Source organism: Mesoplodon bidens (assembly GCF_964165515.1).
Source record: "Mesoplodon bidens genome assembly, chromosome: 5".
NCBI classification, from domain to species: Eukaryota; Metazoa; Chordata; class Mammalia; order Artiodactyla; family Ziphiidae; genus Mesoplodon; species Mesoplodon bidens.
In genome coordinates, this window is record NC_138161.1 from 59,175,446 (window position 1) to 59,191,067 (window position 15,622).

Consider the following 15,622-nt stretch of genomic DNA (forward strand, 5'->3'; position numbering starts at 1 on the left):
TCAGGCTGGCAGCTGAGCAAGCTAATGGTTGCAGCTCACAGCCCCGCCCCTCCTGCCCCACCAGACAACTGTTCGCTCCAGGCAGGGGGAAAGTGGTTTGGCAACTCCTGACAGATGGACAGCTGACAGCGTGGACCCTCCCACAGGCCTCGTTCCGTGTGCAGCTGTGCGCAGGCCTTGTGTACAACCGGCTGTTCCCCAGAGGAGGGGAAAGAATTGTGCTGCTGAGAAAGCCGCTCTCAGCGGGAGGGAGGGAGGCGGGCGGGCTAGACTGACACACGAGAGGGCTGGCTTTTTGGACGGCTCTTAGCAACGGCCCTGGTTTGACCCTCTTCAGCCATGAGAAAATAGAATCAGTGTACCATTCTTCCAGGCGCGATGCAGCATCCGCAGCTCTACGTCAAGGGGGCCTTCCTCCCGGCCTGTTAATTACCTGCTCTTTCCCATCTCAGGGTTCCTGCCTTTGCAAAGTGCTCCTGGGAGGAGGGAAGAAACGACCACCACCCAGCCCCCTTGCTGCCTGGGGGCTTCAGGCTTGATTGTGAGTCACTGTGCATCGTTTTGTCTCATTGATAGACGGGAGTGAGAGGGGGCTTCCAGCCCCCCTGGACCGGCAGGGGCTTTATTCTAAGAGTCACTGGCGCTGCGATTTTCCTTCCCGTTTGTAGGTGAAACCCCAGTGGCTTCATTGGCTCCTTGATTTAAACCACGCCCGGCTTTCTGCCGGCTTTGCTGCTGCTGGGCCAGGCGCCCCAGCCACATCCCAACCCCGTCTGCCGGGAGCCCGGGCTGCTGCTGCTATTGTGTGGATGCCCCGCGTGTCCTCTCTTCTCTTCCAGAGATGGCTAACAGGGGCCCGAGCTACGGCTTAAGCCGAGAGGTGCAGGAGAAGATCGAGCAGAAGTACGACGCGGACCTGGAGAACAAGCTGGTGGACTGGATCATCCTGCAGTGCGCCGAGGACATTGAGCACCCGCCCCCTGGCAGGGCCCATTTTCAGAAATGGCTAATGGACGGGACGGTAAGGGCGGGCAGCGATCTCGGATGCTGGGGCGGTGGGCTGGGAAACCCTGCAGGGTCTCCTCTCTTAACGAGAGGCTACCGGAGGAGCTGCGCCTTGCCAAACTCCTTCTCAGGAGAGGGGGACGGGAATGCCTTTATCTCTTCGGGACTGGAAGGTCTGGGCTCCCTGCACAATTCCCTCGCTAGATTAGAGGGCTCTCCACCCATCCCAGACATCACAGGCTCCTTCTGAGTTGTTGGCAAATTCGAAGTCCTTTTGCTTTTTCCAGTGAGAAGAGAGATAAGTATTTCCTTGAGATCTCTCCAGCCTTCTTGGTGCATCAGCTCCTCTGGCGGGTGTGGGGTGGGGTGTGTGTGTGGGGGGGGGGCGGCGGCACTCCTTCCCCCAGGGGGATAGGTTGGATACATAGTAAAACAAAGGAAGGGGTGGAGGGGGAGGACTCACCGCCTTCCCATTCTTCCTGGAGCCATACGCCTTGGGGATGCTTAATGCCTGTTTGTCGAATGGATGGATTCTCTTGAAACTGAAGGGAATCCTTATTTGATAACTGCTTTTCTAAGGAGATGCTCCAGTGTGTTTGGGTGGTTGGAGACCCCAGGCTCTGCTGATTCCAACAAGCCCGTCTTTTCCCGCAGGCTGTGATTTACTGTTACATAACTGCTATCCCACGCTTCTGTCTGGTTATGCCCAGCGCTTTGGTTATAGGGATCTGGGGGTACCCACCCAGTTCGGCTCCTTTACACATCATTAGCTTTTACTGGATGAGTTATTGAAGCCTGATTCTGATCTGCCTTTTGAAAGAAGAAATAATATTAGAGTCCATCATTTAATCTCCCCGGGAGCCACTAACTCTTCCCTCCACTGAAAGTCTGAAATCGTGGCCTCATCACTACAGATCATTCCCTCTCCATAAACCTTCTTTCCCTCACCCAGCCGTGGTCAGGAGCAGCCCTGAGAATGGAGTCTTTGGGGTCTTTGGGGTTCGGTATGGGAGCCTGGCCACCCAGCTCAGAACCCATGCCTTCCTGGGGTGCAAGATTGGCCCATGCTCAAACCCGTGGGCTGTGTGCCCTGTGAGGCCCAGGATTCACTTTGCATTAGGGAGGGGTAACTACAAAGGGAAACGCTGATTCTACCTCCCCCTTTCCCTCTTCAGGTCTTGTGCAAGCTGATAAACAGTTTATACCCACCAGGACAAGAGCCCATTCCCAAGATCTCAGGGTCAAAGATGGCTTTTAAGCAGATGGAGCAAATCTCCCAGTTCCTAAAAGCTGCAGAGATCTATGGCGTCAGGACCACTGACATTTTTCAGACCGTGGACCTTTGGGAAGGTAAAGCCCTCGTGCCTTTGGGATCATTCTCCCCTCCCCGCACCCTTTTGCTTTTCTCTTTGTGAAACCTGCCCACAGTGTTCTTCCACGTATCTCCAGGCGTGTGTGTGCATGTGAGAGAGTTACCAGCTGTTACCCGGGAACACTGTTAGCCTACGGCTTTGTGATGTTCTATTGAAAGTGTTCCTCCTCTAAGGAACACACCCCCCAGGACACAGCAGGGACCCCAGCAAACTAACGGGTAAACAGAAGCCTCCTGGAGAGGAAGCTAAAACGGTTACATGGATGCCTCTCCTTCCTCTTACCCCCACCCCCCACAATGTACTTTTTCCCCACAAGTGATAGCTCCTGGAGGAGAGGGGGGCGGCGAGTATGCTTCTGACTCACCAGCAGCCAGGCTTATAGACAAAGCCGCCTGGTGCAATTTTGTCATTCAATCTGAGAAATAGATAGCACCCCACCCTTTTACTAAACGATTATCTGCGAGCTTTGTGACTATACCTTCCAGATGTGTATTTTCTTAGAGAGGGTGGCAAATGATTTTTTTCTTTCATAGTCGTGAATTGATGTAAGAAATCTAACAAGGCATAAAAAGGAAATCAAGTTTCTGGACATATTTAATAATCCACCATTATTAGGGCAAATGATGTGGAGGGAGGTACCGCCAGAGAATTTGGGACCCACAGTCTTAGGGCTTAGTGTCCCCCGGAGCCCACATGTGCGCACCATCCATGCGACTGTTCCACATCGGGCCTGCTGGGGGGACAGACAGGTCCAAGCAGGGCTGCCAGGTTGACTCTGCACTCTCACGCTCATTGTCACTAGCTGTCATCAGTGGCCCGACCAAGAGGGTGCCCAGGGCAGTGACCCAAGTGGCTCTGCTGACAGTGAGAATGGACTAACTCTCTCCTGTGATCAAGAGAATGATAGTTAAAGGGGTGTTCAGATGATGGTTGAAACAGATTTCTAGCACAGGACCATTCTACTAAACAACTTATAAAGAAGCCATGGCCTCCTTAATCCTCACCCCCTTCTCCGTGTCATACACAGAGCTGGCATTTCCTGTTTCCTTCACAGATGAGTAGTTAAAATCCTAAGACGCCAATCAGTTTATCAGTAATGTTTTGCCATTATTTAGAAACTCAGATATTCAGACCTTCAGGCCAGGCTATTGGACTTCATGGACACTTGCCTCCAAATCCCCACAGAATGTCACAGTTGAGACTTGGTCCCTGCTTTTTAGGTCAAAACTATGATGATTTTCCCTTGCTAATAAAAATTCCTGCTGCTTATCGATATTTTCCTCTACACTAGGCATGGTACTAGTGCCTTTCTACATAACGCCCATCAATTCTCCTAACAATTCCAGGAGGTGGGTGTTATGAATTTCCCTATTTTATAGATGATGAAACTGGAGCGCACCCATTATCGCTTGTATAGATCATATGACTGGCTAGTAATTAGCAGAGCCAGGACTCAAACCCAGGCTCCGTGATGCCAAAGAGTAGGGCCTTAACTAGTCTGCCATGCCACGCTTTGGCCAGGATGCTGTTTCCTTCACCTACACCGTGAGTGTGCTGTTGAGTCATAACAGTGACTGATGAGATGAAGAGGAGGGGGAGGATGATTCAGGGCTGTGTGGGACGGAAGGTTAGAGACCCGGTACTTGGAGGTTTGTATGAATGGAAGGGGTCCCAGTGAGACCCCCCCCCCAAGTACAGGAAGTATATACGAGGAGGAAGAAACCGGGAGGGCTATGGGAGATGGGGATCCCGAGGGTGCTTTTCTGTGTTGAGGATGCTTTGCTTGCCTTTCCCCTTTTTCCAAAGACCACAAGGGGGAACTTTACGCCGAGGAGGTGCTGGTAGTGCAGGGGAGGAGGATAGGGAACAGAGGTCCCTGATAAGCAGAGTAGGTGGAAGCCTACACCACCTGCCCCAGCCCTGTGTGTCAGATACCTCTTAGGGAAGAGGGAAGTTGAGAGGCATCAGTGTGCCTGCAGGAGCCTGAGATGGGGTGGTGGACAGATGGGCTCCAGGGCAGGGTGACGCTCTTAGGACAAGGGAACAAGGCAGACACTGAGGGGTCTCATTCCCAGGGCAAAGAAAGATGGGGCTTTAAAGGAGATAAGGAAGGAGACCACTCCCAGGGTGTTGTGGCTGAGATGCTATAGGCAGGACAGCTGGCAATAGAACAGATGCTTCGGAGGGTCCAAATGGCCTCTAGGGGCACCAGGGCCTGGCGGCTCCCTCCATGGAGAGGCAACTCAGGATTGAGGTTTGGGAGATTCATTCTATTTGCTGGAGGGGATACTTGACATCCCCCAAGTGCACTGTCTGCAGCTCAGGCTGGAGCTGGTGACTATACAGTGAAGCAAGAGACAGGAAAGTGGGTTGCTTTGAGCAGAGAAACGGGGAGGGAGGGCGGCCTTGGGCGAGCCCAGCACTGAGACCCATGGAACAGCAGCACGGAGAAGTGCGAGACTGGATCCTTCTGCCAGAGCTGCTTGTCACCCGTGAATTTAGGGATGAGTAAGCTGGAATCAAAGGGATGCCGCTGGGCGGGCTGGCATGTGTTGACGTGCGTGTGAGGTTGTCCATGTTTGTGGGCACAGCTATTGGACTGACCATCCCCTTAGCTTAGTCTCACATTCCTCCTACTCTTCTGCACCTGGGCTGTGGTTTTAATGCTGTCCTCAAATTTCAGATTACTCACATTCACTCCTGATTCCGTGCACTGTGGTCACGGTGGCTGTGGCTCTGAGTGGCCAGCCCTCCTCGCCTGGGAACTTCTCCTCCTCCTCTGCAGGCATTTTATGCTCAGCAGCTCTCGGTCTCCCATCTCCCCTGCTTGGCATCTTCCTAAGTAGGGCTCTGCTTGCCCATGGCTTCCCATGACTCTGTGCTGCTCTTATGTCGCCGATGAATAACGCCGCAGGAGCCAAATGCCTTCTCATTTATCTTCCGTTGTTTAGACAGGCAGACGCCCCAGAGGTACCCTCTCTCCTGAAACCCTTTTTAGATGCAAGGCGAAATGTTTGGAATGGACTCAGGGGCAACCAGAATAAAAGGTTCAAGGCTTTAAGAAGGAACCCAGGGATGAATGGCCTAAAAAACAGCCCAACCACAGAGATATAGACAAGGCTCCTGGAGTTCCCCTCAGAGGAAGCTGGGGTGACCAGTTCCCTTCAGTGATGGGGAGAAGTGAGGGCAGCTTAGAGCCATGGAAGGGGACTGGAGAGGTCTTTCTCATGGATGAGAGAAGGTGGATACCGGGCAGGTTACTTTGGGATTCGCCCTGAGAACCTGGAAAGGGAGGGCGGGGCCGTCTCAGCTGTGACTCGGGAGAGCACAACGGAGGTTAGCTTTCAGCATCTCTTCGGTGGAGGGAGAGGGGGAAGGAGAGAAAAGGAGGACACAGAAAAGGAGGGGTGTGTGTGGGTGTGTGTGTGTGTGTCTCACTCTCCTGAGAGCGAGTGAGTGTGCTGGTCAGAAAGCCTGCAAAGAAAGCTTACCCTGAGGGTAGGAGAGTGCAGGCTCCTAAGTTAGAAATTAGACCACTCCATTCAAACCTCTGTTCACCACCTATCAATGAACTTTTCTAAGCTTCCGTTTTCTCAGCTGTAAAATGAGGATAATAGTGTCTATTTCACAGGGTTGATATGGGGCGTAAATGAAATAATGCATTCAAAGTGCTTAACACAGTGCTGGAAAGAACAGACCATAATATATGGTAGCAGTGTTCAAATTACTATTATCATTGGCCTACTTTTTTTTTTAAGACTAATAGGAAATAAGGGCGGCAGGAGCAAGGCTGGAAGGGCACATATTCTGTCTCAGAACGGATGGACTTCATGAGGCGCCTCACACAGCAGCTGGTGGGGTTGCCTGGATGACCTTTGCCCTCTCTGTCATCTGCGGTGCCACCTCACTGACCATTCTCCAAAACGAGGGGCCACCTTTATGGGTCTCCTTATTGACCTTTTTCCACCTCGTGGTCATTACCCTTTATGTTTTTCCCCACGATACAGTACTGCTTTGCCAATTCCAGACCCAGGGATCGTGGTACTGTGGAAAGAGCATGCGTTTTGGAAACTAGCTCCATACTAGCTACATGACCTTGGTTAAGCTGCTTAGCTTCTCACAGCCTCAGTTCCCTTCCCTGTAAACAGCACCTCCCTTGCAGCGTTCTTGCAAGGATTAAATGTATAAAATGCCTAGCACAATGCCCGGCTAAGAGACACCTAATAAATGTTGGCTTTTTTCTCCTCTGCTGTTAGTCCAGCAGCAACTAGCCTTTTTGGTTCCCATGCATAACCAGGCAACGAGCATTAGCCACCTAGAATTCTAGAATGTCAGAGCAGGCAAGACTCAAAGATCAATCAACTCTGATTGCTCTTCTCCATAATCCTGCGGACGAGGATCCGGGACACATGGCCTTGTCCTGCCTCCCTGTTCCCCTCCTTGATGACAGGGTGGGGAGGCTGGTTTATACCGGGCAGGCAGAGTGCCTGGAAGGTCCAAATATGTCCTCTGGGAGGTGTCACTGTATGTGTCATTCCTCAACAGGAAGAACAGAAGAGACATTTCACCCAGTGTGAGAGCTGTTGTGGAATATTGTACGGTACCTGTAGTGACTCAAGATAGTACAGAAATGCCTGCCGCCTGAAGCCTCCTTTTCTCTCAGTGCAGCCTTCACCACATTTCCTGCAAGCACTGCTCACACCACACTTGAGTTTGGCGGGCTCTTCCTGCAGCGGTGGTCCTCCAACTGCAGTGTGCATCAGAATCTACTGGTAGGCTTGTTAAAACACAGATTGCTGGACCCCAGCCCCAGAGTTTCGGAGGTATTAAGTCTGGGGTAGGGCCTAGGAATTTGCATTTCTTACCGATTCACAGGTGATCCTGCTTCTGCTGGCCTGGGAACCCCACTATGAGAACCACTTCCTTACAGGTTTTCTCCAGGGAGGCAAGCAACAAAAATTCATAAAGCCCGCAGAGCAGCCCAACCTACCCTCTGACATTTCTCCCTTATCCAAAGCAATAATTTTTCTACTCTACTCCACTCAGAGTAGAAAACTGCTGGGGGCTATGCCTAAGTTATTACTCAGGGAAATAAGAAGTGGTTTCTTCATCCACTGACCGCTTTCTCTGTAAGTCCCAGAAAGATGAAAAAAAAAAAAAAACAGTATTCTAAGAGTTACAAGGTTGAGTCAAGACTAATGTAAAATAGAAGTAACTCCAAAGCAAAGCATTTTGAATGTAAGACTGATTTTTAGTATTGAAAGTAGAGTGTCCAACCTGACTTTACCCGCCCAGATGTGACTTCTCTGGCCTTTTTCTTTCTCTATACCCTTCTGTTTATTTTTTCTTCCCAAAGACATGTGTAAGATAGCATGAAAGTAATAAAAAAAAATTAAGGGAACAAAATCCTTGTTCAAGTATCTCTATGGTAAAAGTCTTCAAACTTCATGGGCACTAAGAATTCCTAGGTCGGGGCAAGGGGTACTTATAATGCAGAACTCTTGGTCCCTCTCCCCAGAGATGACCATTTAGTAGCTGGAGTGTAAGACCACACTTGGGGAGACACTGCTCTGTGATAATGCAATAAACAGGGAATACAGTAGTGTCAAGTCAAAGTGTCAGTTGCTATCTGAGGTTCTGACAAGGAAAGCTACTATGCCACCATCTCTTTTTACAACTTCGAGTCTAATATTAGCTTCCCCCCATGATAGAGAGCTAGAAGAGTCCAGGAACCTGATTGAAATCCTGAGCTGTTAGTGTAAATTTGACCCCACTCTTTCATGTATCACTTCCTTCTATGGCCAGCCGTCTCATCTGTAGATCACCACCCAGACTCAGTCTCATTCCTGTGTTCCCAGCACCTAGAAAATTCCCAACACCTAGTTGGTACTTCTTTAGAGCTGTTCTTTTTCTTCTTGGAAAACTAGCTTGAGCAGCAGTTTTCAAGCTGTCTTGCCAAAGTTTCTGGGGGTACCTTTCAGGGAACAAAGAGATTCCAGGCTGCTGGAGCTCTGAGCAGGCTTCCAACTTGTCTCAGAGCCCTTTATCTATTTATGTGACTTCTGACTTTGTGGACAATAGTTCTGAAGCAAGGAATTACTGCTTAGCAACTTTTATTTCGTGCCTACCACATGACAGACATTGGGATGTTTTTAAAAATTAAAAGCTGAAGTACTGGAGCAGTGCTTGCTTATGCATCTGGCTGCATCAGAATCATCACAGGATATTGTCCCAGAATCTGAATTTTCAAGATCCTCAGGTAATTCTGATGCTCAGTCCAGTTGAGAGTCACCAGGTGAAACCCATGTATCTCAAAGTTGTCTGATGGCATGAATCACACGGGGAGATTATTAAAAATACAAACTCCCAGGCCCCACCCCAGGACTGCCAAATCAGTCTGCCCAGGGATGACCTCAAATTTCATAGTTTTAAAAAGCCTTCCAACCCCATCCCATAAGTAGTCCCAGAAGCTTAGGAAACCATGTTCTGCAGCAGGCTGGCTTCTAGGCAGATGGCACACACTGTTGTGATACAAGAAGTTCAGCTTTTGTTACTTTATAACTGGCTCACTTCACAGATCTTCCCTCATCTCACTGCTCCTTCAGACATTTCAATTTTTGACCCTCAGCTACAGGATTCAGTCTCCACAAACCACCCCCTTCTACCCAACAGCACTTGATCTGGGCTTCTGAACTGGCAAGAGAAATGAGGCTGGAAAGAGACCCTCCTCCCATTTGGTTAGCCCAAAACACTGGAATTCTTTCCAAGGAATGTCTATTAGAAGATGAACTAGACATGAACAGGTTACAGAAGGCAGATTTCTGTTTGTTATGCTATTTAGAATCTTGACAATAATTATTTTAACTTGATGGGCAAACTGATGGGGGACTCTGGGCCCCAACTGCTTTCATTTGCTTTCATCTTATTTAGGTTGAGACCTTGAGAAATTATTCCAGACAAACATAGACTTATGGTCATTTAAAGTTTGTGCCCCAGCTTTTGTGGGGCCCAAGAACTATTCCCCAGGGGCTTCCCTGGTGGCGCAGTGGTTGAGAGTCCGCCTGCCGATGCAAGGGAAGCAGGTTCGTGCCCCGGTCCGGGAAGATCCCACATGCCGCGGAGCGGCTGGGCCCATGAGCCATGGCCGCTGAGCCTGCGCGTCCGGAGCCTGTGCTCCGCAACGGGAGAGGCCACAGCAGTGAGAGGCCCCCATACAGAAATAAAATAAAATAAAATAAAAGAACTATTCCCCATTTGTATCCCTCCAGTGCCTCCCTCTGGCCCGGCACTGAAGCAGCCACTGCCACCCTTCAGGTCATTCCTGATCACTGAGCACCGTGCCTCCCAACCAACCTGTGCTGGGGACGCATGGGAGATGGCAGTGTGGCCTCCTGGACTGATTACAGGCTTTGAGTTCAGACAGACCTGAGCTGGATCTGGGCCCTGATTCACTTGTTGGGTGGCTCTGGGAAATTAATTAACCTCCCTGAGTTAATTTTCCCATCCACAAAATGTGAGGAATCATATCAAGTCCACAGGGGCAAGGTCACTTATAATAAAGTGTCTAGCCTATCATTTACAACAAATCTCTTGTCTCTGGCCCTTTCTTTAAAAAAAAAAAAAGCTTTTCTAGTTTGTTCCTGTCTAATGCCTCCTTCCCCAGCTTCTTCTGCCCCAGTGGTGCAATTACTTCCTTTTGCACTCTCCCAGGATGAGGATGGGGTGAGATTTATAGGTCAGGGGGCCTGGATATCTTACCCTTGCCCCCAACTTAATTCCCTGTGTCCTTTCTGGGTTCATGCAGATATGTATGCATTAGCCATATGTAGTGGGGACTGGGTCTTTGGTTTAACAGAGCTTGCTTCCCACCCCGGTCTCCAGGGTAGTATCTGTGGCTGGTTGCCGGGTGCCAGGCTCCACATTTCCCCAGATCCTGGAAATGCCAGATGCGCGCTGTTTCCAACCACCAGAAACAGATTTCTGGTGTGCTTTACATACAGAGTAGAGATGAGTGATGTACCTGGACCTTCCTAAGCCTCCATGTGCTTCATAGTTTCTTGAGGTTCTCTTTAATGACTCACTGCTTGAAAGCAAACCTTCTTCCTATCTCTTCCCACGGTGATCCTTCAAAATATCATCATGCCAGTTCTATCAAAAAAAAAAGTATCCTGTAATACAGTGACAATTACAGAAACGCTTTTCATCTGCGGAAGAGAAGGATCATTCTCATAGCCTCCTCTGCGTTTCCTCTCTCTGCCTTCTCAGTATCCCTTGGCCCTCCTCCTTCCATCTGGTGCCCAGGTCCTCCTTTCTCCACCACCCCAGCTGTTCCTTGCTTCTGGGGGGCTCTCCACTGAGAACCTCTCATCCTTGTATCCATCCATCCATCCCACAGGGCCTCAGGATCCAGGAAACCATCCTGTGGTTAATGTGGGACAGGGGATGGGGAGAGGGGCAAGGGAAGAAGGATCTGCTGTCTCTCTCTCCTCTTTGAATAAATGGACATCCTGACCTCGACTTCCTCTGTGGGCCCTAATTGTTTATTTTGTTAGAGTTATGCTCCATTCTCACTTTCTGTCTGCCTTTCCCCTGTAATTCTGTATTCCCCAGGGACCGGGCTGCAGCAGCCCAGCCGGAGATTACAGATGGTTCACTCGGTCTCAAGAGGACCTTCAGTGTTTGCCCTTGACTTTCACAGTCCCTGCCAGGCTGAATGCAGCCACCCTCCCCCCACCTAGCCCTTTAGCTTTTGCACTCCACACTCGTGCGTGGACCTTCGATCTGGTTCTAAATTGCGGGGCTAACCACACAGTAGCATCTTTCCCTTTCCTTGTCCAGGACACGTCAGTCCGCTGGAAGGGGGGAGGGGAGAGAGGATGGGAAGAGGAGGCTGCCTTGTGGCCCAGTGGGTGAAGGGTCCCTGGGCTCCTCGGGTGACAATGTCCCCCTCCACTGTGTGAGGGAGCACACCACACATCTCTCTCTCACACACACACACAAGCCATTTATTTATTGTCTCCCTTTAGCTCCTCTCAAGCAGCACAAACTGAAGAGCTTCTCATTGTGTCATGTTGGAGTGCTGCTCTGTGTTGATTTGCTTTTCTTCATCTGCCAGGCCTCCAGCCCAAACAGCCAAGTGAAGACTCCATTTGATGCACATGGGTGATTTTAGACCCTTTTAACCCAGATAAAGTAAAAGAAAGAAGCCCCCTGGGCTTCGGTGTCGTTAACCCACCAGTAAATTTCTTTCCGGTTTCCTTTTTTCTTCCCAGTCCTTACGAAAATCCTCTTGTGCTGACCTCATGCCAGCTAACCCACAGCACCTCCCCTTACCACCGCCTGTAGAACCCACCGAGGCCGGGGCCTCTGCTTAGGACAGGGACCTACCGCTGTCTGAGCTGCTCAGTGTTTGGAATGTTATTCATGTAGCAACTGTGAATGGATTAGATATGGCATGTACCATATAGAGAATAATTAGCCAAGAGATATTTTGCTCCTTTCTGAGAAGTTTGGCCATGGTTGTCTTCAGGCCACTTTGAGGAGTATCTGGTATCCCTCTCCCTTGAATGTGCTCGCCTACAGCCTCCTATGAGAACTTTCTTCCCAGAGGTCCAGCCCCATCCTTCCCTCTTCCTTGACCCTGACACATGCTTGGTTTTACTCTCTCCTTTGGCTTCCAGGGAAGGACATGGCGGCCGTGCAGAGGACCCTGATGGCTCTAGGCAGCGTTGCGGTCACCAGGGATGATGGCTGCTACCGGGGAGAGCCGTCCTGGTTTCACAGGTAAAAATCCCTTCCAAAATCCCTTCCCAGCCGCACACCCTCTCCCTCCCCAGGCAGAGGATGATTTTAACAAGAGCGAGCATCTGAAGCCTTGTAGCTCCCCAGAGGCTGTTTGGACACAAATTCCAGCCTAACAACAAGCACTCCCAGCCCCATAACTGAATCCCCCGGAGCAAGGAAAGACCGATGCTGCCTGTTCAGGCCAATGTACCACCCAGGGCAGAAATCGTTGGGCCTTTCCTACTAGATACCTGGATCCTCCAGCTCTGCCCAGGTTATGTCTCTCTTGAGATTTGAACTTGGTTTCACTAGAAGCCCAGTAGCCCTGAATCTACTTATTTATTTAATTATTTCCTCACGTCATGAAGGGAAAACATGTTTTATTTGCCAGGAGAGTCCTGAGACAGTCCTGTTATCCTAGCGTATCCATTGATAGCGCTGTCTGTCACTCTCGGAGGAAGCCTGAAGTGGATAATAAGCTATATCATGTCAGTAAAGGGCCTTTCCCTAAAGAGATTATTTGCTTTGTTGTTTGTTTTTTTTGGGGGGGAGGGGTAGCAAGGATGCTTAAACTCCACCCCTAGCTCAGTGAGAGATGCAAAGAGCATGTTGTAGCCGATAATTGACTCTTCATTCCCCTAATCCCCTCCTCTTCTTGACAGTTATGAAAAGGTACCAGCTTGTGACATTTTCAATGAACCTGGTCTGCAAAGCTCCTAGATATTGGCCAGTTGAAACCCTGGTTTCAGCCCCCATTTTGTTAGTGATCTACCATGGTCTATGTGGCCCATAAAACCAACATTATTTACTATCTGGCTCTTCACCAAAGTTTGCAGACCTCTGGTCTAGAGTAGGAAATTTCCCCTCCTAACACCTACATTCCTCAGCTTTAAAGTACGACATTAATCCTTGGCCCCATACAGGGAAGGTGGAGTAGGATTACTGACATGATTTGTAAGAAGAGCTGATGTTAATTTTCACAAGGGCTTGAGGTAACTGTGAGAAGGGGGGACAGGAAAGCTGTCTGAGAGTAAAGTATCCAGAGAGGCAACACTGGTTCTTTGCTGTGGAAATTCTGGAAAATCACCTGAGCTTCTAAGATGTTGAGAGGTCGTGTTTCATGGCAGGGCCCGTTTGTGGTAGGACCATAGCCCAGGGTAGGGCCATATTTCATAGGATCATAGCCCAGGGTAGGGCCATAGCCCAGGGTAGGATCACTGCCCAGGGTAGGGCCAAGGCCAGGGTAGGGCCATAGCCCAGGATAGGATCATAGCCCAGGGTAGGGCCATACTTCATGGCAAGACTATAGTTCTGTGTAAGGCTTGCCCTTCTATTTGGTGACCCCCAGAAGAGCCTGTGTAACTGCATATCTTGGAAAAGTTTTGAGAACAGAATGACATTGTTTCATCTCACTCCCTCTGCCCAGGAAAGCCCAGCAGAATCGGAGAGGATTTTCAGAGGAGCAGCTTCGCCAGGGACAGAACGTAATAGGCCTGCAGATGGGCAGCAACAAGGGGGCCTCCCAGGCAGGCATGACCGGATACGGGATGCCCAGGCAAATCATGTAAGACGCTGCCTCCCGCGACCCAGTAGAGAGGACGAACGTGCCACACCATGGTCTCTATGATAACGAAATAGTTAGTCACCTTCTGACCTTCTCTTCTCAAAGCCTCCTGTCCCTGGTTTTTGCAAGTGCTGCACTTCTGCCGCGAATCCACGTTGCCTACGGCTGCCACCTTCTGTTCATTTAGAACTATGCAAAGACTCCGCTTCCTTCCTCTACCTGAGCTCCTTCTTTGCCCTAAAAGCCTTCATTTACCTGATTATTTATTTATTTATTTATTTGCCAAAAATTTCCCTCCTCAACGTATAGAACGTACCTAATAAACAAATTAGTCTTGTGTCTTCAAGTGTAAAGTTCCTTCCTTGTCTTAGGGACTTTGCCGGTAGGGCTGGTCTCCATTTCATTCAAGAGGCCAGCGAGCTGTAGCAGTGGAAGTATAAGTTAACTTTGAGGAAGCCCTTGCAAGGTTGTATTGCTTATCTTGACAACTGCAGTAGAAGTTTAGGAACAGTTTTGCCCACTCTGACAGCCTAAACCCATGAGTTCAAGGACAAGGTCTTTGGCTCCCACATATTTTTTGAGTACCTACCTTGTGCTTATTATGCCAGACTCTGGGGGGGACACAGGAATGAGCAAGCTGAAGCCCCAACTCTTCAAGAGCTCTGCTGTAGATGCTCAGGAACTATCTGATGGAGGGGTGGTTTTATCAGCTGGACGGGTGATGATTAGCAGAAGGAAAGAGAAGTTTTCCATTCTCTATCAATAATCTTTATCACCACAGGCCAGATTCTGGGTCTGATGCAGACATTGATACAGTTTCTTCCTTAGCCAGAAGTGAAAGCAATGTAGATTGCTCTTACAGTTGTTTACAGGGTCTAACCCCCTAAAACTCTTGGACATTGTCTAAGACTGAGATCTAGCTAAGATGAGAAAGGTTTTAAACATTTTCTCATCCACAGAAAATGTAAGTAGGCAAGTACACCTGGGGACCACCCACTCACCTTACTCTTTACTACCAGTAGAAACAAGAAAAAAAAAAAGTGATTCATTTTGGGACTTCTCTGGTGGTGCAGTGGCTAAGAATCCGCCTGCCAGTGCAGGGGACACGGCTTTGAGCCCTGGCTCCGGAAGATACCACATGCCGCGGAGCAACTAAGCCCGTGCGCCGCAACTATTGAGCCTGCGCTCTAGAGCCCGCGAGCCACAACTACTGAAGCCCGTGCGCCTAGAGCCCGTGCTCCGCAACAAGAGAAGCCACCACAATGAGAAGCCCGCGCACCGCAACGAAGAGTAGCCCACGCTCGCTGCAACTAGAGAAAGCCCGCGCGCAGCAATGAATACCCAACTCAGCCAAAAGTAAATTAAAATTTATTTTAAAAAGTGATGCATTTAGTAAGAAAAGAAATAGTCTTTCACTCATATAATGAATTGTTAATTAACAAGAAAAAAATAAAATAAATGAAAATATAGACACTGCCACACTATAGATGTAGAATGATGATTTTTCAGACTGCATTCTTTGCAGTTCTAGGCTTCCATATAGAGTTCTGTGGGATTCCCATGGGACTGGGGGCGGCGGGGGAGGAGGCTGAGTTCTGGTCCCCACTCCTGCTTCAATGAGAGCGTTGCTCATTTTATCTATTTGATATATTAGGATCCAGCATAAGATTTCTAAAAACTTTTAATATTAAAAACAAAAAACAACAGGAGGGGCTTCCCTGGTGGCGCAGTGGTTGAGAGTCTGTCTGCCAGTGCAGGGGACGCGAGTTCGTGCCCCGGTCCGGGAAGATCCCACATGCCGCGGAGCGGCTGGGCCTGTGAGCCATGGCCAATGAGCCTGCGCGTCCGGAGCCTGTGCTCCGCAATGGGAGAGGCCACAACGGTGAGAGGCCCGCGT

General features: G+C 49.7%; 1 protein-coding gene across 2 annotated transcripts; it reads left to right on the plus strand.

Moving 5' to 3' along the window:
* Positions 1-258: 258 nt before the first annotated feature.
* TAGLN3 (transgelin 3) lies at positions 259-14,066 on the plus strand. Of its 2 annotated transcripts, XM_081235537.1 has the most exons (5): positions 259-541; positions 840-1,021; positions 2,181-2,355; positions 12,059-12,161; positions 13,588-14,066. In XM_081235537.1, exons 2-5 carry the CDS (start codon positions 842-844, stop codon positions 13,727-13,729), a joined length of 600 nt encoding a protein of 199 aa, XP_081091663.1. In that variant the 5' UTR covers positions 259-541; positions 840-841; the 3' UTR covers positions 13,730-14,066. The 2 variants fall into 2 exon arrangements, with proteins under 2 accessions (XP_081091663.1, XP_081091664.1); XM_081235538.1 differs by lacking the exon at positions 259-541 and having other exon boundaries at positions 576-1,021.
* The last annotated feature ends 1,556 nt before the right edge of the window (positions 14,067-15,622 follow it).

Coding starts and splice junctions, on each gene's coding strand:
- TAGLN3 (XM_081235537.1), top strand. CDS start 842: ATGGCTAACAGGGGCCCGAGCTACGGCTTAAGCCGAGAGGTGCAGGAG. Junction 2,356..12,058: donor GACCGTGGACCTTTGGGAAG/GTAAAGCCCTCG, acceptor TTTGGCTTCCAG/GGAAGGACATGGCGGCCGTG. Junction 12,162..13,587: donor GAGCCGTCCTGGTTTCACAG/GTAAAAATCCCT, acceptor CCCTCTGCCCAG/GAAAGCCCAGCAGAATCGGA.